The sequence below is a fragment of the Ostrinia furnacalis genome, unplaced genomic scaffold, assembly GCF_004193835.3.
Source record: "Ostrinia furnacalis isolate ACB-3 unplaced genomic scaffold, ASM419383v2 OfSCF0682, whole genome shotgun sequence".
NCBI lineage: Eukaryota > Metazoa > Arthropoda > Insecta > Lepidoptera > Crambidae > Ostrinia > Ostrinia furnacalis.
The window spans coordinates 308,012-324,834 of record NW_021130921.1 but is presented as its reverse complement, the minus strand read 5'-3'; the positions used below and the strand labels follow the sequence as shown (position 1 = coordinate 324,834).

Here is a 16,823-nt window from a genome sequence, read left to right as displayed (position 1 = left end):
TGGCATAACCTTCTAAATATTTTATTGTTACATCTACACAGATGTTAGAAGTAGCATGTTTGTTGTTACAAATTCATCATCATCATAGATAGGACGTCCACTGCTGAACATAAGCCTCCCCCAATGATTTCCACAATGGCCAGTAGGTGGCGGCCTGCATCCAGCGCCTTTCTTCTACCTTTATGAAGTCGTCGGTCCACCTTGTCACAAATTAAATAGGTTATACACTCGATTGTTGTTCTCATAATTTCACTGAGCAAATGAATTTAAAACCCTCCGTGTATTGTTTGTGACCTCATGCCCGATGGTTTCGTATCCAAATGAGCGGATTCCTAAAACAGACTATTGCGGGTTTTCCACTTTTCACGCGGCCCAGAAATTCCGGCAACATTGGTAACCGTCGCTATAGAATTTATATTGAAAAAAGGGCAATAAATACCTTGCGCTTCGCCTAATCAATTCGACCTTTTCGTGGGCGATTGGGTGCGATTTGGAAGAAAAAGACTTTCAGCATAAAATAAGGATAGTGGGTTCCGAATTAGAATAATCAGGTACGGTCAGTGACAAAGACTTATTTTGTAAGACTAATCTTTTATCTGAGATTTCTTGGTATTTATTAGAGACCCAGATGCTAACCTACATAAGAAAGCTTTGTAATCGGCATACATGTCGCAAACATAATTTATAAGCTAACATGTGAAATATAAAATAAGCTGTTTTTTCTCAATAAGTAAAATCATTACCAGGCATTAGACTTAATTGCAGTGGATCCAGCTACATCTCAAAGTCTATCACCCGTATTCACAAACGATGCTAGCTTAAGTGAAGCAGCAAATCGAACGCACAGCGTTGAATAGAGCTCTGTGATTGGTTCGTGTGTGACCCTGTGCGTCCACGTGCACTGTGAGACCTCATAGTAATGTTTGTGAATATGCGTGTCCAACAATGGGTTAGGTATACTCGTACATATCTGTTACAGCGAATTTCATTGAAGGCAAGGTAAGGAAATAAATATGTAGGTAGATTCTTTAATACACACATTTAATCATCATACAAAAATATTCACTGGAAATCCTAACAAAATATTGTAAGCCTTTGGTTTCATTACGTTGTAACATCTGGAAATCATTAAGTACAAAATAATGTTGTAATAGATACGTATAAAATTCCATACAATATTTATGACAATTAAAAAACATACTTACTCAAAGCTTTGTTTTGTGCCATTTTAATACCCGTATTCACAAACGATGCTTGCTTAAGTAAAGCAGCAATTCGAACGCACAGCGTTGAATAGAGCTCTGTGATCGATTCGTGTGTCACCCTGTGCGTCCACGCGCACTGTGAGACCTCATTGTAATATTTGTGAATGCGGGCGTAAGTCACGATCATAATCATTTACTTACATCTTTTTAAGCACATTAATCATACAGCTCTTTGCAGATATCGAATTTATAACTTAAAAAATAACGATTAAAGACAATTCACAGTAAAGGTACAAGACTCCCTAAGGTCTCCGCATAGTAATCGGGTTTAATGTTGCTGGCCATCATATCTTCTTCGGTGTTGCTGGTCAGCACTAGAAGCGTTTTGAAGCCACAGTTCTTGCCTAAGCCCACGTCTTGTTCAATCCTGCAATAAAGATAGTAAATAATCACTACATAGTACAAAACAAAGTCGCTTTCCGCTGTCTGTCCCTATATGGGTACCTATGCTTAGATCTTTAGAACTACGCATCGGATTTTGATGCGGTTTTTTAAATAGATAGAGTGATTCAAGAGGAAGGCGTATACTTAGCAGCCGTGCGAAGCCGGAGAGGGTCGCTAGTATTAAATATAACGGTTCATCATCATCAGCATTTCAGCTATAAGGCGAACATCTGCTAAACATAGGCCTTCCTTAATGACTTCCAGATTGACCCGTTGGCAGCGGCCTGCATCCAGCGCCTTCCCACAACCTTTATGAGGTCATCTGTACATCTTGTGGGTAGACGTTATAATACACGGTTACTTACGACATATGATTCTAGAGTCAGCGCCAAAACAATTTGGCAATCTTGCAAATAAGATAAAATAAAATTCAAATGAAACAGATATTCAAAAGACCAATTCGCATTCATTTATAGATTTAGAATTAGTTCAGTGCCAATTGAACTGCTTTTTATTTATTTATTTATTTATTTATTATTCATTATTGAGCAATTACATATTTGATCCAAATAGCGTCCTAAATCCTTTTTTATTCGCAAGAATGCCATATTTTATTCAATTGGCGTCATTTAAGTATCTTTTTAAGACAATAAAACTATCATTATTGCTTGCATAATTAAATTATCAGTCACGAATAAATTTAGTATAAAACTAGCTTCCGTTCGCGGTTTTGTTCTCGTGAAATCATAAAACTAGATCGTAAAATATCTATTTTAGATTGTCTGAATCACTCTTATCGAACTACATAGAATATAGGTATTTTCAATATTACTTGGTAAATGGTAGGTTTTCCATACACTTTCATTTTACATTAGACTATTTTCATCATCATCATCATCATCATCACATCACAGCCATAGGACATCCACTGCTGAATTAATGGGCCTCCCCCAATGCTTTCCATGTTGCACGGTTGGTAGCAGCTTGCGTAGCAAACCATTTTACTCTCATTTAATTATTTTACAGAATAAAAAGTAAAGCGTGGATTTTCCAAGGTCCTACTTATCTTTGCAGTAAAATACATTGAAATTGGTTCACGTGCAAACGTAGGAAGTACCAAATAAAAACAGAAGATAGAGTTACATTCGCAAAAATAGAGTTAAGAATCTATATACTAAAGGAAAAGGTCACTGATTGCCTGACTTACTGACTGACTGACTCACTCACTCATCACGAAATCTCAGAAACTACAAGTGCTAGGAGTCTTAAATTTTTCACGGGGGTTCCTTTTAGATCGTTTGTGCTCACTAAGACGGGATTTTACAAAATTCAACCCCTAAGGGGGTAAAATGGGGGTTGGAAGTTTCTACGCGTACAATGTCGCGGGGGGCCGCTAGTCTAGTATAATAGTAAATCTAGTCTAAACTAATAGGTATTTCAAACTTACATGTCTCCAATGAAGAGTATTCGACTAGGATCAGTAAAGCCGGCCCTCTTCATGGCGAACTCTCCAAAGATCTTCCCTGGTTTCCCCAGCTGGATAGGCTCTCGTTTCGACTCTTCAATCACTATGTCGTTGAATGGTCCGGTACCTGCGCGTAAGCAATTTCAATTGTATGATTTATATGACTGTGTAATTTGGACAAAATCACTAAAAACTTTCATCATCATCATTATCAGTCCGGTTTTTGAGCCTTTCGACCCCGCTTTAAACTGAACTGGAGTTCAAAGCGGGGTTAGTAACCATTTTTGCTGACATAATGTTTTTTTTTTCTTCCAATAACCCTCTCCAAATACTTTATCATAGAGATTAATATACGACTCTACCATAAATAGTTATTTCATATCACATTTTCTAAGATCTGTTTCATACGTTAGTCCCAACCTCCTCATCCAACGTATGGATTTAGAAAATAGTATTGTCACCAGCTTGAGTAACTTGATAAAATCGAACTGCCTAAGGCGGGAATCGATCCCACGAAAGCTATTCTCAAGACCCACATGTTGGACGAGTGGCATCGTTGGATCCAACGTGTGGATCCAGCAAAAACATGTTCTGTCAACGACGTTTTAACATAACTTACCGAGAGCCAAATGTCCAGGCTTAACAGGCAAGTATCTGTCTGAAGCTCCATTCAGGAAGATGACGTCAGGTCTCCGAAGGTGGATGATGGCGGTTGACAGTTTTATCAGGTTGATCCTGAAGTCGCTGTCGAAGACCACGGCACCCACGTCAGGGTCACCGTCCAGGCTCTTCAGATAATCTTCGTAGCCTTTTACTGATTCTGGCTGGAAAGAAATTTGATTGTGAGCTCATTTTATTTTTAAATTTAAAAACATCGATTGCTTCATACGGGAATTAAACCCATGATTGGGCAACTGTTTTGACCGAACCTTTCAAGTAGGTATATTACGCCGGTTCAAAGCACATTTATAGGTGTATTGTAAATGGAAAAGTCTTGATAATATGCAGATAGTACTTAATAATTATAATCGTGCTGTAATTTATTTATGGCTGAAAATTTGAGTGGATCACAACTCTAATAACATAGAATAGGTATTGATTCTTATACGCAATGAGCCATATTATCAGACCAAAAATGTTTGATGAAACGTAGCTATTAGAACTGAGCCGTTGCCTTTACGGTGATCTTACTTCCTCGGTCGTTTTTCATATTTAACTAGCTGTCCCGGCGAACTTTGTTCCGCCTTAATGGCAATAAATAAAGCAGACTTTTTTTTTAAATTTCGAACGACATTAAAGTACCCTATGTCCTTCTCCTGGCTCTAAACTACCTCCCTGACAATTTTCAGCTAAATCGGTTCAGCCCTTCTTGATTTATAAGTGGAGTAACTAACACGACTTTCTTTTATATATATAGATATAGGTTGTGAACACTTACGCCTTCAACGCATTCGAATCCATTTGCTTCTAGAATTTTGATCGTCTGAGGACATGCGACGCAGTACACTTTCTTTGAGAACTTGATCGATTTCAGGTATTCTGCTATCGCCGTGGATGGAATTGTCAATTTTTCCTGAAAATGAAGAGAAAAATAAAGAAAATAAGCATAAATCGTCATAATACATTTTTATTGTATAATGGTATATACTATTACGACTGCATAAAATGCCATAATGTATACCCTGATTCATGCGTTGTACATCAAACTACCTACATATTTATACAACATAAAAATATTTCATAATGTGCCGTTGCATGTACTCGTATATTTATTAATGTTCTGAAAACAGGTACTTAGATCAAAGTGTACTAGATAAGCGACTCATTTATAATGGTGTGCAGTCTAAACAAATAACGATGACTTCACGATTTTCATTATTATTTTATCTTTGCAAATAAAAATGGAAACAACAAATGTGCATGAAGCACTGTCGTGCCATGCATCTCACTACCACTGTCTATAGCGTGTTATTTTGTCATTTTGGCAGAGGTTCAATTCTGCAATCATCACGTTAAAACATGTTTGATGTAGGTACAAACCTAAATAGATTATTATCTGTTATGGCGCAGTTACACGTTGACGAATTTGATGAAATCTAAATGAAAACACGCGCAGAAGTATGGGCCACGCATGGCGAAACGAGCTGAACTGTGTGTTCAATAATGTTCATACTATATGATTCGATCAACTTGGCGCATAGTGTAACTGCGTCATTAGAATGTCTATACAATCTGTGAAGTTTAAACAGTAAGCCTTTACAATGAAGAAACAGTTACTCATCTATCATAAAGCAATTTAATATAAACCCATGACTCAGTTGCATGAACTGTATTAGCTTATTGAATTCGTGTCTCGATCAACCATCCAATCATCAAGACCTGTGATCATACTTTCACTATGTGCAGAAGAGATGTTAAGTTTTTAAACTTTCGCGTTCCATTTCAACTAAAATAGTAAGACACATAACGTACCTCATTAATAAACGTCGCGTTAAGACCCGTGTCTTATTATTTTAGAGATCAAGTTACATCTAAGGATATACATATTTTGTTCGAAAATAACATATCCTTTATTTTCTAATCTGCCGGCAGCAAACGTATTATGAATACCAACAAAAATTTAAAAGGTGTGTTTTGGATTTCTTACGACTGTCACTATAAATCTTATTTCAAGTTAATTTAACCGAATGTTGTTTATTTAAGTTTAATTAAGAGCGTATAAAGAAAACAATTCAGGAAAACTAAACTCATAAAAAGATACCTAAATACGTTCACGCTCAAAGTTACTAGGTACTTAAATTATAAATAGCAATAAATTGAAAGCCTAAGCTTCCAAACGAAAATTATTTTTCCAAGAAGTCTCTTAAGTGATATAAATTGATGTAAGTATAAAATAAAGCCTCCCAATCACGAGTAGAATGTTCTTTGGGTGGCTTCGCTCGACATACCACGTATGACAACGCTTATAAATATCTAATTTATGATATTATTATCATAAAGGTAGCAGGAAGGCGCTGGACGCAGGCCGCAACCAGTCGATCAACATGGAAATCATTGGGGGAGGCCTATGTTCAGCAGTGGCTAAAATAATGATGATATAGGATATTGACAAGAGAAAATGTACATTTAACGCTGTGGGGGTCTGTATTGTGTTTTGTTTTAATTCGCGGCAGTTATATGTCTTTTTGAGATACTTTCGTTAAAGTTGTATTTTTATCCTTTTTAACACAAAACCATATTTATTTCCTTTCCCAGTGACATTAAAACCGTGTGACAAGAATAAAAAATGTTCTCGCTCTTTCTAATTCATTAACTATTTATACGGCCAAATGAATTAACTTTAGACTTGTGTACCTCTCTGTAAAATGAGTTAATGACTATTCCCGACTTTGGGCTGGCATTCAAAGAGTACGGTCACAGTAAAGTTGAAATAGTAAGAGTAACCGTAAGGGTAGTTTAATTTTATTTGACATGTCATAATATGACAGTAAATCCTACTGTATCTCAGGTACTACGGACGGGTCCGATTCGAAAAAAAATTGTGTTGGGTAGTCCACTTATCAAAAAAGGTTTTAGGTTACTTAACATCACCCTACAGCTAATAGGGGCGGAGTAGTAAAGAAAAATATTGCAAAAACGGGAAATGTTATTGAAACTATTTTCACGCGTACGAAGTCGCGGGTACAGCTATGAGTAATTTAAGTATGTAAGAACGTAAAAAGGTTTGTACCAGTCAACAGCAATCAGAGTATACAATTACAATTTTGTTGCAAATTAGCATCTATTCCATTTACGTAAGAAGTTGCTTGTTGTGCTGTCGTCTGTAAACAAATCAACCGAGCATTGAATCCGCAACCTCTGGTGTTATCAGTTCAGTACGCGGTTCATTATCCAGCTCATTCATTTATTTACAGGTAAACAGCAGCAGTTCAAGTTTTATAGGCTTGATTATTGAATAATAAATCACTTATTCACGTCAATAAAATATTGTTTGACAGGTTAGCTTATTGGTAAATAGCAGTATAGTGCGTCATACCCGGCTGACGGCAGTACTCTAGTTTTTTAGGTTAAAGTGTTGTACAGTTAGCGTCAAATAGTTTTGAAACATCCAAGTAGCCAAAAAGTTCGCAACACATCTTTGTTACAATCCAAATATTAAGGTTGTGATATCAACTTAGTTCATAAAACAAAAAAAATATGAAAAATTAAAAAAAAAAAAAACTTGTAAATATAACCATCATCATCATTTGCAAATATAACCATCATCATCATCTGTAAATATTGTCTCGCATCAATGTCTTTTTCAGTTTGCTCGTAGAAAATTGCGAGAAACTATCCTACTCTCTCAAAACTCAATAAAAGTAACTTAATAATAACCTAACATCCAATTAAAAAAAAACATTGATTCTGGTAGCAAAATACCAGTTAAAAAAAAAATTTTTGGTCACTGGTTTTAGTGTCACGAACTTGACGCTGATTGTACCCGAATATAGGTTTGTTGGAGATGTTTTACTACATTCCCTTATACTGTGGCACACTGGCAATTAAAGAAGGCGCAATTACGGGATCATTTCCATTTTGAATAAATACAAACATTCTATCCTTTTGGAGCGCTGGCAGTTAACGAGTGACGAAAATGAATGACTATTACACAATTAAGGAAATAAAAGGGAGAGAAAATATTAAAATGTTTCTTTTTCTCGCCGGTTGCTTAAGAATTTATGCTTTGAATTGCACGATTATTTTCAAATGCTTTTTTTACGGAAAATTACTACGAAGTTATTGAAGTTTATAGCGTTAAGAGTCGCATCTCAAACTTAATTATAATAACTTGAAAAAAATTGAACTGCTTATGATGGGAATCGAACCCATGACCTTTCGCTTGCCGGCGACGAATTTTGACGGATTTGAGTCTAAGTTAGCTCAGATTGAAGAGCAATCGCCCGGCAAGCGAAAGGTCGTAGGTTCGATTCCCACCTTATGCAGTTCGATTTTTTAAAGTTATTTATAATTTAGTTTGAGATGCGACTTAACGCTATAAATGTTAATAACCCCATCTCAATAGAATTATTTTCAAAAGAGCTCGTTATGGTGTATGTTTCCATACACTAACATACTAACAATGGGTTTCGGCCCAAGGATACTGGCCATTATATTAGGGAAGAGAAATCATATTACACCTACTGTCCAGACCCTTACCGAAAAATAGTCGGGTGCTATGCATTGTGCTTAAAATAGATATGAAGTAATAACATGAAAACAAGTTCTTTTCCATTTAAGGCTGTATGTTATTATGTATCTGCTATTAGGAGCTTCAATCGTTATAATTCAATAAATTATAATAATGCGAACAGCAAGTGACTGGAATTCGTTGCCTGTCTTTCCCGAAGACTATAATCCGGGCCTTTTAAAGGCGAGAGTGAATAGGCACTTGCAGGGCAGATATGTAGTACCATCCTAGACTGCATGCCATTTAACATCAGGTGCGATTGTGGTCATGCATAAAAAAAAAACAAAAAAATCTTATCTTTGAGGAAGTATTTTTAACCGACTTCAAAAAAATGAGGAGGTTCTCAATTCGAAAAATATTTGTCTTTATTTATATCTGTTTTGTACAACATCATCTGCACTCAGACTGTACAGGTCTGTCTAATGACGGCCTAGTGAAATTACTATTGTAGAGGTCCGACCAAACTCCTTGGCCGCTCGCCTGGCTGGCGAGAAACTTATTCTTAATTTTTATTATTTTTCTGATTGTCACTTTTTTCTCTTCTCTTGACTTTGCAAAATAGCCTTTATTACAACGAGATAAGTCACCACTGTATTTAATGTGGTGTCGTCTGTACAGTCAGCACCAAATAGTTCGTGACACCCAAAGTAGCCAAAAAGTTCGCAACACGTCTTGTTACATTGGAGTAAGGTTTTGTTGTCACTGTTCGGCCACTTTGGGTGCCACAAACTATTGATACTGACTGTACTATGGTAAGTACAAGCTTTGCTTACTTTACTGACCTTTAAGTTATGACAGTTTAACTTTCCCCCGGGAAAAAATGACCTTCACTGGCTGGGTATTTATTGGCGGTCAAGCTGTAGATCCTGGCTACACAGGAGTTGCAGCGGTGGGAACGAGAGTTGGGAATAGCCCCGTGACTTTTAAGTTAAAGAATGACTACATATTTAAATACTTTTCATAATGCAAAAATGCACGTTGTTTTTACGTGAACATGCAAGCCAGACGGTCAACAACAATATATGCCAGACTGTCAACATCATTATAATATTATCACTATGTATTTCCTACTAGTTGTTGCACGCAAAATTGCTATTTATTACTTTTTTTTTTTATTTTTTTTTTATCCACAACGAGGAAGCTCTTGGCCTGTATCTCACCTGATGGTAAGTGACGATCAGGCCGAAGGTGGAAGCGAGCTTCACCCGGAATCCTCAACCACGGAGGAACTGGCTATCTTACCTCTAACTGTCGGAACACAATAATGCTGTTAACATTGTTGTTATGGCGACAGACTTAGGTAAGATGATTACTTCCAGAATTTACTTTCTACATCAACAAAGTGCCTATAGCTTTAGCCAATACCTTAGGTATGGGAGCGCCATGGGAAGGGTGACACAAAATAACATACAAGTATGAAGCACATCTGAAGACTTGGTGACATTTGACGTCACATAAACACCCTCCCATGCCGGTCCCGCATGTCTCAGGCACTCAGTATGACTCAGTTAAGGTTCATCCAAACCAACGCGTGCAGCCTTCGTGCGCGACGGTTATTCTAGTAATTTCTACTGTTCTTCATCGCCAATCGCCGTTACGCACGCGGGCTGCACGCGTTGATTTGACTGAACCTATAAAGCTTCAACCACACCAACGCGTGCAGATCGCCATCGACAAAGGCCAATGACAGGTCGCGCGACCCATGACAGTTCACGCGACCTGTCATTACTCTATAATCGCGCCGTGATCGCGCCGCGATGGCGATCTGCACGCGTTGGTTTGGCTGAACCTTTAAAAGCTAGACTTATAGTTGTATGCAAATACTTATATGAATTACTTACGAAACCATTTTCAATACCAGCAGCCTTGAATTTCCCCTCGTAATTTTCTTGTGTTCTCAAGCTGTTGTTTGATACATAGTGCACTGATTTCCCATGTTGCTTGATTTTCTCGAAGAACTCCCCTGAACCCGGCAGGGTGTTGTTGGTCCATATGACTCCTGAAAGAAATAAAATAGCTTGAATATTTAGTTTCTTAACGTTCTTCTCAGCGCTGGTCCATTTATTGACCCGAAAGAGTGTACTAATATTGGGATGTGTGAACGTGCACTTGCAAAAAATAAATCTATATTACGATACGGCTTGAAGAGTATGTTTTTTTGTTTGGTTGAACGCGGTAATTTCAGGAACTACTGGTCCGATTTGAAAAAAATATTTTTGTGTTGGATAGCCCATTTATCGAGGAAGGCTACGAGTATAATATCACCCCATAGCAAATAGAGACGGAGCAGTAGAGAAAAATGTTGCAAAAATGGGAAATATTATTTACTAGCTTTTCGCCCGCAGCTTCGCCCGCGGAAATTTTGTCTGTCACAGAAAAACTTTATCGCGCGCCACCCTGTTTCAAAAACCGGGATAAAAACTATCCTATGTCCTTTCCCGGGACTCAAACTCCATGCCAAATTTCATCAAAATCGGTTCAGTGGTTTAGGCGTGAAAGCAAGACAGACAGACAGAGTTACTTTCGCATTTATAATATTAGTATTAGACTAGTATAGATTTTCACGTGTACGAAGTCGCGGGCATAGCTAATGACTGCACGACATTATGCACTGGCCGATGAAATATTTTTTTCTTTAAATGCTTATATTTTATTTGGGAGCTATAAATGCTTTTTCTAGGTAATTGATAGTCTTTTCTTTTGAATTCGAACACTACTTTGTTTTATCTATTTTTATTTGCCCGCTATGTATTCTTTTTCTAATATTGTGATCGTTTTTTGTTCAACTATTTTCTTTCATCGATTTTTAATTGGCCACTGAGAAGTATTTTTTCTAATACTGTTTTTTTCATTAATTATTATATTTCAAATACCGAACACGAATATTCGGTAACCTTTAGTTAATGTAGTACACCGGTTGTAGTTTATTCCTTGATTCTCATCATATTATTATCAGTTTGCTTGTTCAACGATAACGAAACACATTTGATGCTATCTAGTAGTTTTATTGCAATAATGTTAATGAAAACAGGTGGTTTAATATAATGCGCTGACGATCTTATACCTACAGCTCACTTTGCCCGAACAATTATAGGAGTTATTAAGGCGATTAGAGTCCTCAATCCGCGTCAAATGGGCATTTTGTAAAGCCTACTCCTCTTTTACTGCTGGACAGAAATAGTTGAAAAAAATATATGTTATACAACAGTTCAAGGACTACATTTGTGACGTTTGAATTTTCGCTACGTCTCTTTGTTTTGGATTAAAAAAATAAATACGGGACATCGATTTTTTACTTAAATTCCCTACTCCTCCAAAACGGCTATGTTAATTTAAAAGATTTTTGCACGAATAGATTAGGAATTCTTTAATCTTTAAATGACACGTTGCGTTTTTCAATCGAACATTACTTTCATTCATAAATTTTACTTTTGATAAATTCCGAACGTTTTGCTGTTGAGGGGGCCTTCGCGGGGTGCGGGCGGCAGTCGGCCGCTGGCCTTCAGACGGGGAGGTTGTGTCACTCGCTGCAAACTGACATTAGCGATCAAAATGAATTTTTTCTTTGGCTGAGTTGCACCACCTGACGTGACCTAACTTTGACCGTAGCTTTGGCGATAACCAGTGTTTTTTTGTATGGAGTTTGACAGATTTTTGACTTTTGTCAAATTTAAAATAAGATGGTGCAACCTAGTCTTTGTTTGACAATAGTTTTTATGTCAGAGTTGTTCATGGAGCACGTTCAGTCAGACGATACGATTGAATTAAGGCATGCTCGGACGCTATTATCTACCTAAATAGAATCTATTAGTGTAAAAATATCGACTCCAAAAAATGTTGAAAATATATTCTGTTATTTATTTACTAGGCCTTTGCAATCAGTATCCAAATTAAGAGCGAGTCAGAATCAGTAACTTAATCGATTTACGTGAAGAAACCAATTTATATTTTTCATACTTATGCTCGGCGCAAATGGGCCATTTAGAATTAGATTTTCAATATGTTTCTTCGCGAAAATACCACAGTTAAAAAAAATAAGATAAAGTGGTATTGATAAATTGTTTTTTTCTATATATAGAGCTTATTAAAAAATGTGGATACTGATTACAAATGCCCGTATATGATGATTGATATTTTCGGAGTTGGTGACAGCCTACCTTTTGGTGATTCGTTTTGGAGTTGGTTTTAATTTTTGGTGAAAATTAATTTATTTATGCCTTTAGTAGACTATAGGTACTCAATAGACCTTGTTGTTGCCACTGAAGGTGCATAGGTACACAGTACATTGATACCATATTTTTCATGTTAAGTGCAAATAAACTTCCCTAAATTACCTAACCATGAAACGTACCTAAAGGCTATAATAATTAAAAAGTTTCGTCGATAAAAACTGAAATCCTCTTATAAGATGATGAATTTTGGGAGCATGTCATGAAACTAAAATTATTAGCATACAAAAACTTGTTTTAAAAAATGATTTTTTCTTTTGATTTATTTTTTTATTTATGATGCGGAATTTGCTGCGGCGTAGTAGCAAAGATTTTTCGTTATGTAGCTCGTAATAATTTCGAAGAATGGGGATGTTTCCTGGGTAAAGCAAGAGTTTGAATTAGTCCGTCGGTCAACTTACCAAAAAAATACTTTAAATGTATTTTTCACTTTTTTAAACTTATGAAAATATAATGCGATAGGCGTGCTTAAAATTGTTGCGATTTGTGACGTCAGGCGGATAATACACTTATTTTTAAATATTAGAGAGCAATATTAGGGAATATGCCATATAAAACAATTCAGCCTAAGGATTAGATGGGCACAAGTACAAGCAATACCCAAAATCACAACAACAGAAATAGTAAAATAAAGGCCTAACTATAAAATATTTTTTTAAACAATTTTTTTAAATACTCATAATCAATATTTTCAAAAATGTCTTATGTCAAATTATATAACAGATACCAGTGATGAAGTATGCTTAATTTGAAAGCTGTAGCTGATAAAATAAAGATTTTAGAGCCAATTATGTAAAAAACCGCGATCCGCCGATTGGCTTTTTGGCTTTTCCCAAAAAACTGAATTTTGGAGTTGTGCCCATTCATTATTAAGGGTGCGGTATATCCAAAATTTTAACTCAATCAGTTGTTGAAGGATTTCATATAAAAAGACGAGATTTAACACATTTTCAGTTTACCTATTCTTCATAAGTGACACAAAGAGAATGACAATAGATAAAAGAAGAAACATTTGCTTTTTTAAACCATAGACAATACTACTATGTGTTCCAATACCTACAGTTGTCGTCAGGAAGTTGGTCTAACAAATTCAGCTTGCAAGATTCCACCCGAAGCTACCTACATATTACATGTTCAAATTTCGAGAACGGCTGAACCGACAAAAACATTAGAAAATTTAGGAAAAAATAAAATATCCCGTACAAAATGTTCATGGATTGTGTTATTTTTATTAAATACCTTTACGCCTGAGTTAAATGACACCGACATCAAGGTTCATCAATTCAAGTTTAAATAATAGGCAGTAATGTCATGAAAAAAGAGCTTCTATTCTGTATCTACCTATGCCCGTGTAATTTTGATCGGTGTCAAATCGGAGTTTTCGTGCGGGGTGCGCGGGTGTTTCACGCGGCGTGAAGGTCAAACGCCCAAGGTCATTGAGGACTCTAATCGCCTTAAGAGCGCTTTCACATTAGGGCGTTAGAAGCGCGACAACAGCGCGGCAGCGTCGTTTTTATAATGTGAAGACCCATACATAGTATGAAATTTTCGGCAGAGCGTCTGTCGCGCGTTTGTCGCGCTGCTAAATCGCCTAAATGTAAAAGTGCTCTAAATGTCTCAGGAACTAATTAAAGACATACCTACACTAGATACTGAAACGTTGGTATAGTTGAATGGTTGTCAATATGAGATTAGTGACGTCATAACTGTGACGAATCCAGACTATTTTTTTTTCAATAACATGGAAATAACACAATGACTTTCATAGAAGTATGAAAGTCATTGTGTTATTCAAATAAATAGTAAATGTTATTATTATTCATAATAATTCATGTTGTTTTCTTTAAAATTGCTTCGAATTAGTTTTTGTTATAAAATACAGACATTTATAAAGATAAAATATGATTTTATGTCGTTACGTAATTATTTATTCACACTAATGCAAATTCTTTACACATGATTTATTGTTTCTAACGTCACTATGTCTGTATTTTTAAACAAAAACTAATTCGAAGTAATTTTGTTAACTTGGGGATTTAAGGCTGGGGTGCACCATAAAGTCCATAAATTCATAAAAAACACCGGTTATCGATAACGATTACAGCATGAATAAAATTAACACCTTCACACCATGTTAAAAGAATATAAATAATTCATTGCATTTAATTTATCAGAACTACCTGTCTAATTAGAGTGTAAATACTGCAAGCGGACAAATGGTTTTCCTTTTTTTAAAATATAATGTACTAGCTTTTGCCCGCGGTTTCACCCGCGTGAAATTTAGTTTGTCACAGATCGTCATAAATTATAGTCTATAATGTTATTCTGGGTTATAACACTATAAAGTTTCATCAAAATCCGTTCAGTAATTTTTGCGTGAAAAAATAACAAACATCCATCCAGACATCCAAACTTTCGCAATTTATAATATTAGTAGGATGATTAATGCAGCGACAACTCACGTATCACAAAATTATAATTAATATCCCTATCTACTATAATTCAACAGGTAGGTAATGTATAATAAAAAAACGCGGAAATTAATAACGCATAGCCTTGATCTGATAATGATAAAAGTTAAGTAAGTAAACAGTCGAGTTATAATTAAACTAAAACTCAAAACATAACAATTATGAGAGAAAAAGTTGATCAATGCATACCTAAATAGGTAATTTATGAAAATTCACATCTATAAATTGTATGAAAACCTAAAGATAAATCAAGTCCGTCCCAATATTTACAATTCCACGCTAATTCATGTAAAAAGAATTGAAATCACTATAAAATATAGGCTCTTAATTTCAATATTTTAATTTCCTTGTTATCTTTACAGCTGTTTTGACAATGGAGTTTAAAAATATTGTCGATTTAGTCTTCAGTTTTTCAAATGCCTGTACCTACGGTTTGTACTAAACGATCTTATATTAGCATTGTACTGCAATAGGATGTGTAATACGTTATGTGTATGTATGACTCTAAACAATGACGTCACAACAGCTGATCGGAACATAAATAAATAACTCACCGTCACAGTCCGAGAATACATGGTCAAAAGAGTCCAAAAACTGCTTGAAAGCACTTGCACTTAGCTCCGTTACGTTCACTGGCCCGATCATAATGGTAAATTAATATTCTTAACGCAATAATCCAACGCCACGTGTGCTCATAACCTAGTCGCGTCAAGCACTGCGCTCGCGTCACCACGATGTGTATAAAATCAGCCGGTCGACGCGTGTTTCCATTGGTACACGGATTCGATAAGGATTACTCATGTTATATTCCAGAATATTCCTTGTTATTTGTTTATAATCGCAATTATTAATAGTGTTTACTAATTGTTAATTAAATAATTTGATTAATATTGTTCATTGTTTGAAATAAACATGTTATTTATAAACCTCGAAACAAATAAAAAAGCAATTTGCGGATTAATAAGGCCAATCAACTATAGAGAGTCTTTGTTTTTGTGAATTTATCGATTAAGTATAATAAGTATCTTGCATTGCTGCAAGAATTTTATAATGTAATGGTCACTGAGCTAGCTCAATCGCAGTCAAATTATATACAGGTTATCCCAAAATTAGCACGACATACTGACACTAGCAATAGCGGACTTGTTCGATGCGTTTTAGGCTGATCTACCTCAGCTGGGCTAGGATGTGCCCCGTGATAAAATCTTATCAATGATTTTAGACGACAAATGTATGGGCTTATTGCGTATAATCGATAAATTGTCGTGATTAACGCCTATCGCGGCGTGCATCCTTGGCCGACTGGTAACAGTGTGATGTGCTAATATTATCTTTAAAATTATGTTTATTATTTTAGTAACTTTCTTCTGATTAATTTCGTTGCGGGACCAATGACAGTTTAACTTTCCCCCGGGACAAACTTGACCTTCATTGGTTGGGTTTTTGTGGCGGTCAAGCTATAGATTCTGGCTACACAGGAGTTTCAGTGGTGGGAACGCGAGGTGGGAATAGTCCCGATTTTAGTAACAACATTGCCAAAGTGGCCAAAAAATCATTCCGTGCAATATAATGTATATTCTAGGTCGAATCAACACGGCTTCGGAATATTCCCGAAATAGATTTAATATCGGCTTCTTGTGTTTTCTGCAATTTGAAAGTCAAATGTGACGCTATTTCGGATCGTGACAAGTTTGATTAAAGTCAAATATCGATATGCATTTCTCACTCTATTTTTATAAAACAGATGGAAAAATATCAAGCTGGATTAGTTGGTGATCA

General features: G+C 35.9%; 1 protein-coding gene across 1 annotated transcript; it reads right to left on the bottom strand.

The window, feature by feature from the left end:
* Positions 1 to 1,024: 1,024 nt before the first annotated feature.
* LOC114366772 (4-nitrophenylphosphatase-like) lies at positions 1,025 to 15,770 on the bottom strand. Its single transcript, XM_028323750.1, has 6 exons — positions 15,599 to 15,770; positions 10,186 to 10,343; positions 4,553 to 4,687; positions 3,734 to 3,938; positions 3,097 to 3,241; positions 1,025 to 1,632 (listed from the first exon to the last, which is right to left on the bottom strand). The coding sequence occupies exons 1-6, from the start codon at positions 15,687 to 15,689 to the stop codon at positions 1,485 to 1,487; spliced, it is 882 nt and encodes a 293-aa protein (XP_028179551.1). The 5' UTR covers positions 15,690 to 15,770; the 3' UTR covers positions 1,025 to 1,484.
* Positions 15,771 to 16,823: the final 1,053 nt, after the last annotated feature.

What these genes read in the sequence shown, in the direction of transcription:
- LOC114366772 (XM_028323750.1), bottom strand. Translation starts at nt 15,689, where the DNA reads ATGATCGGGCCAGTGAACGTAACGGAGCTAAGTGCAAGTGCTTTCAAG. An exon ending in TGTATTCTCGGACTGTGACG is followed by an intron (nt 10,344 to 15,598) that starts GTGAGTTATTTA and finishes TATTTCTTTCAG; the next exon opens with GAGTCATATGGACCAACAAC. An exon ending in ATACTCTTCATTGGAGACAT is followed by an intron (nt 1,633 to 3,096) that starts GTAAGTTTGAAA and finishes TCTTTATTGCAG; the next exon opens with GATTGAACAAGACGTGGGCT.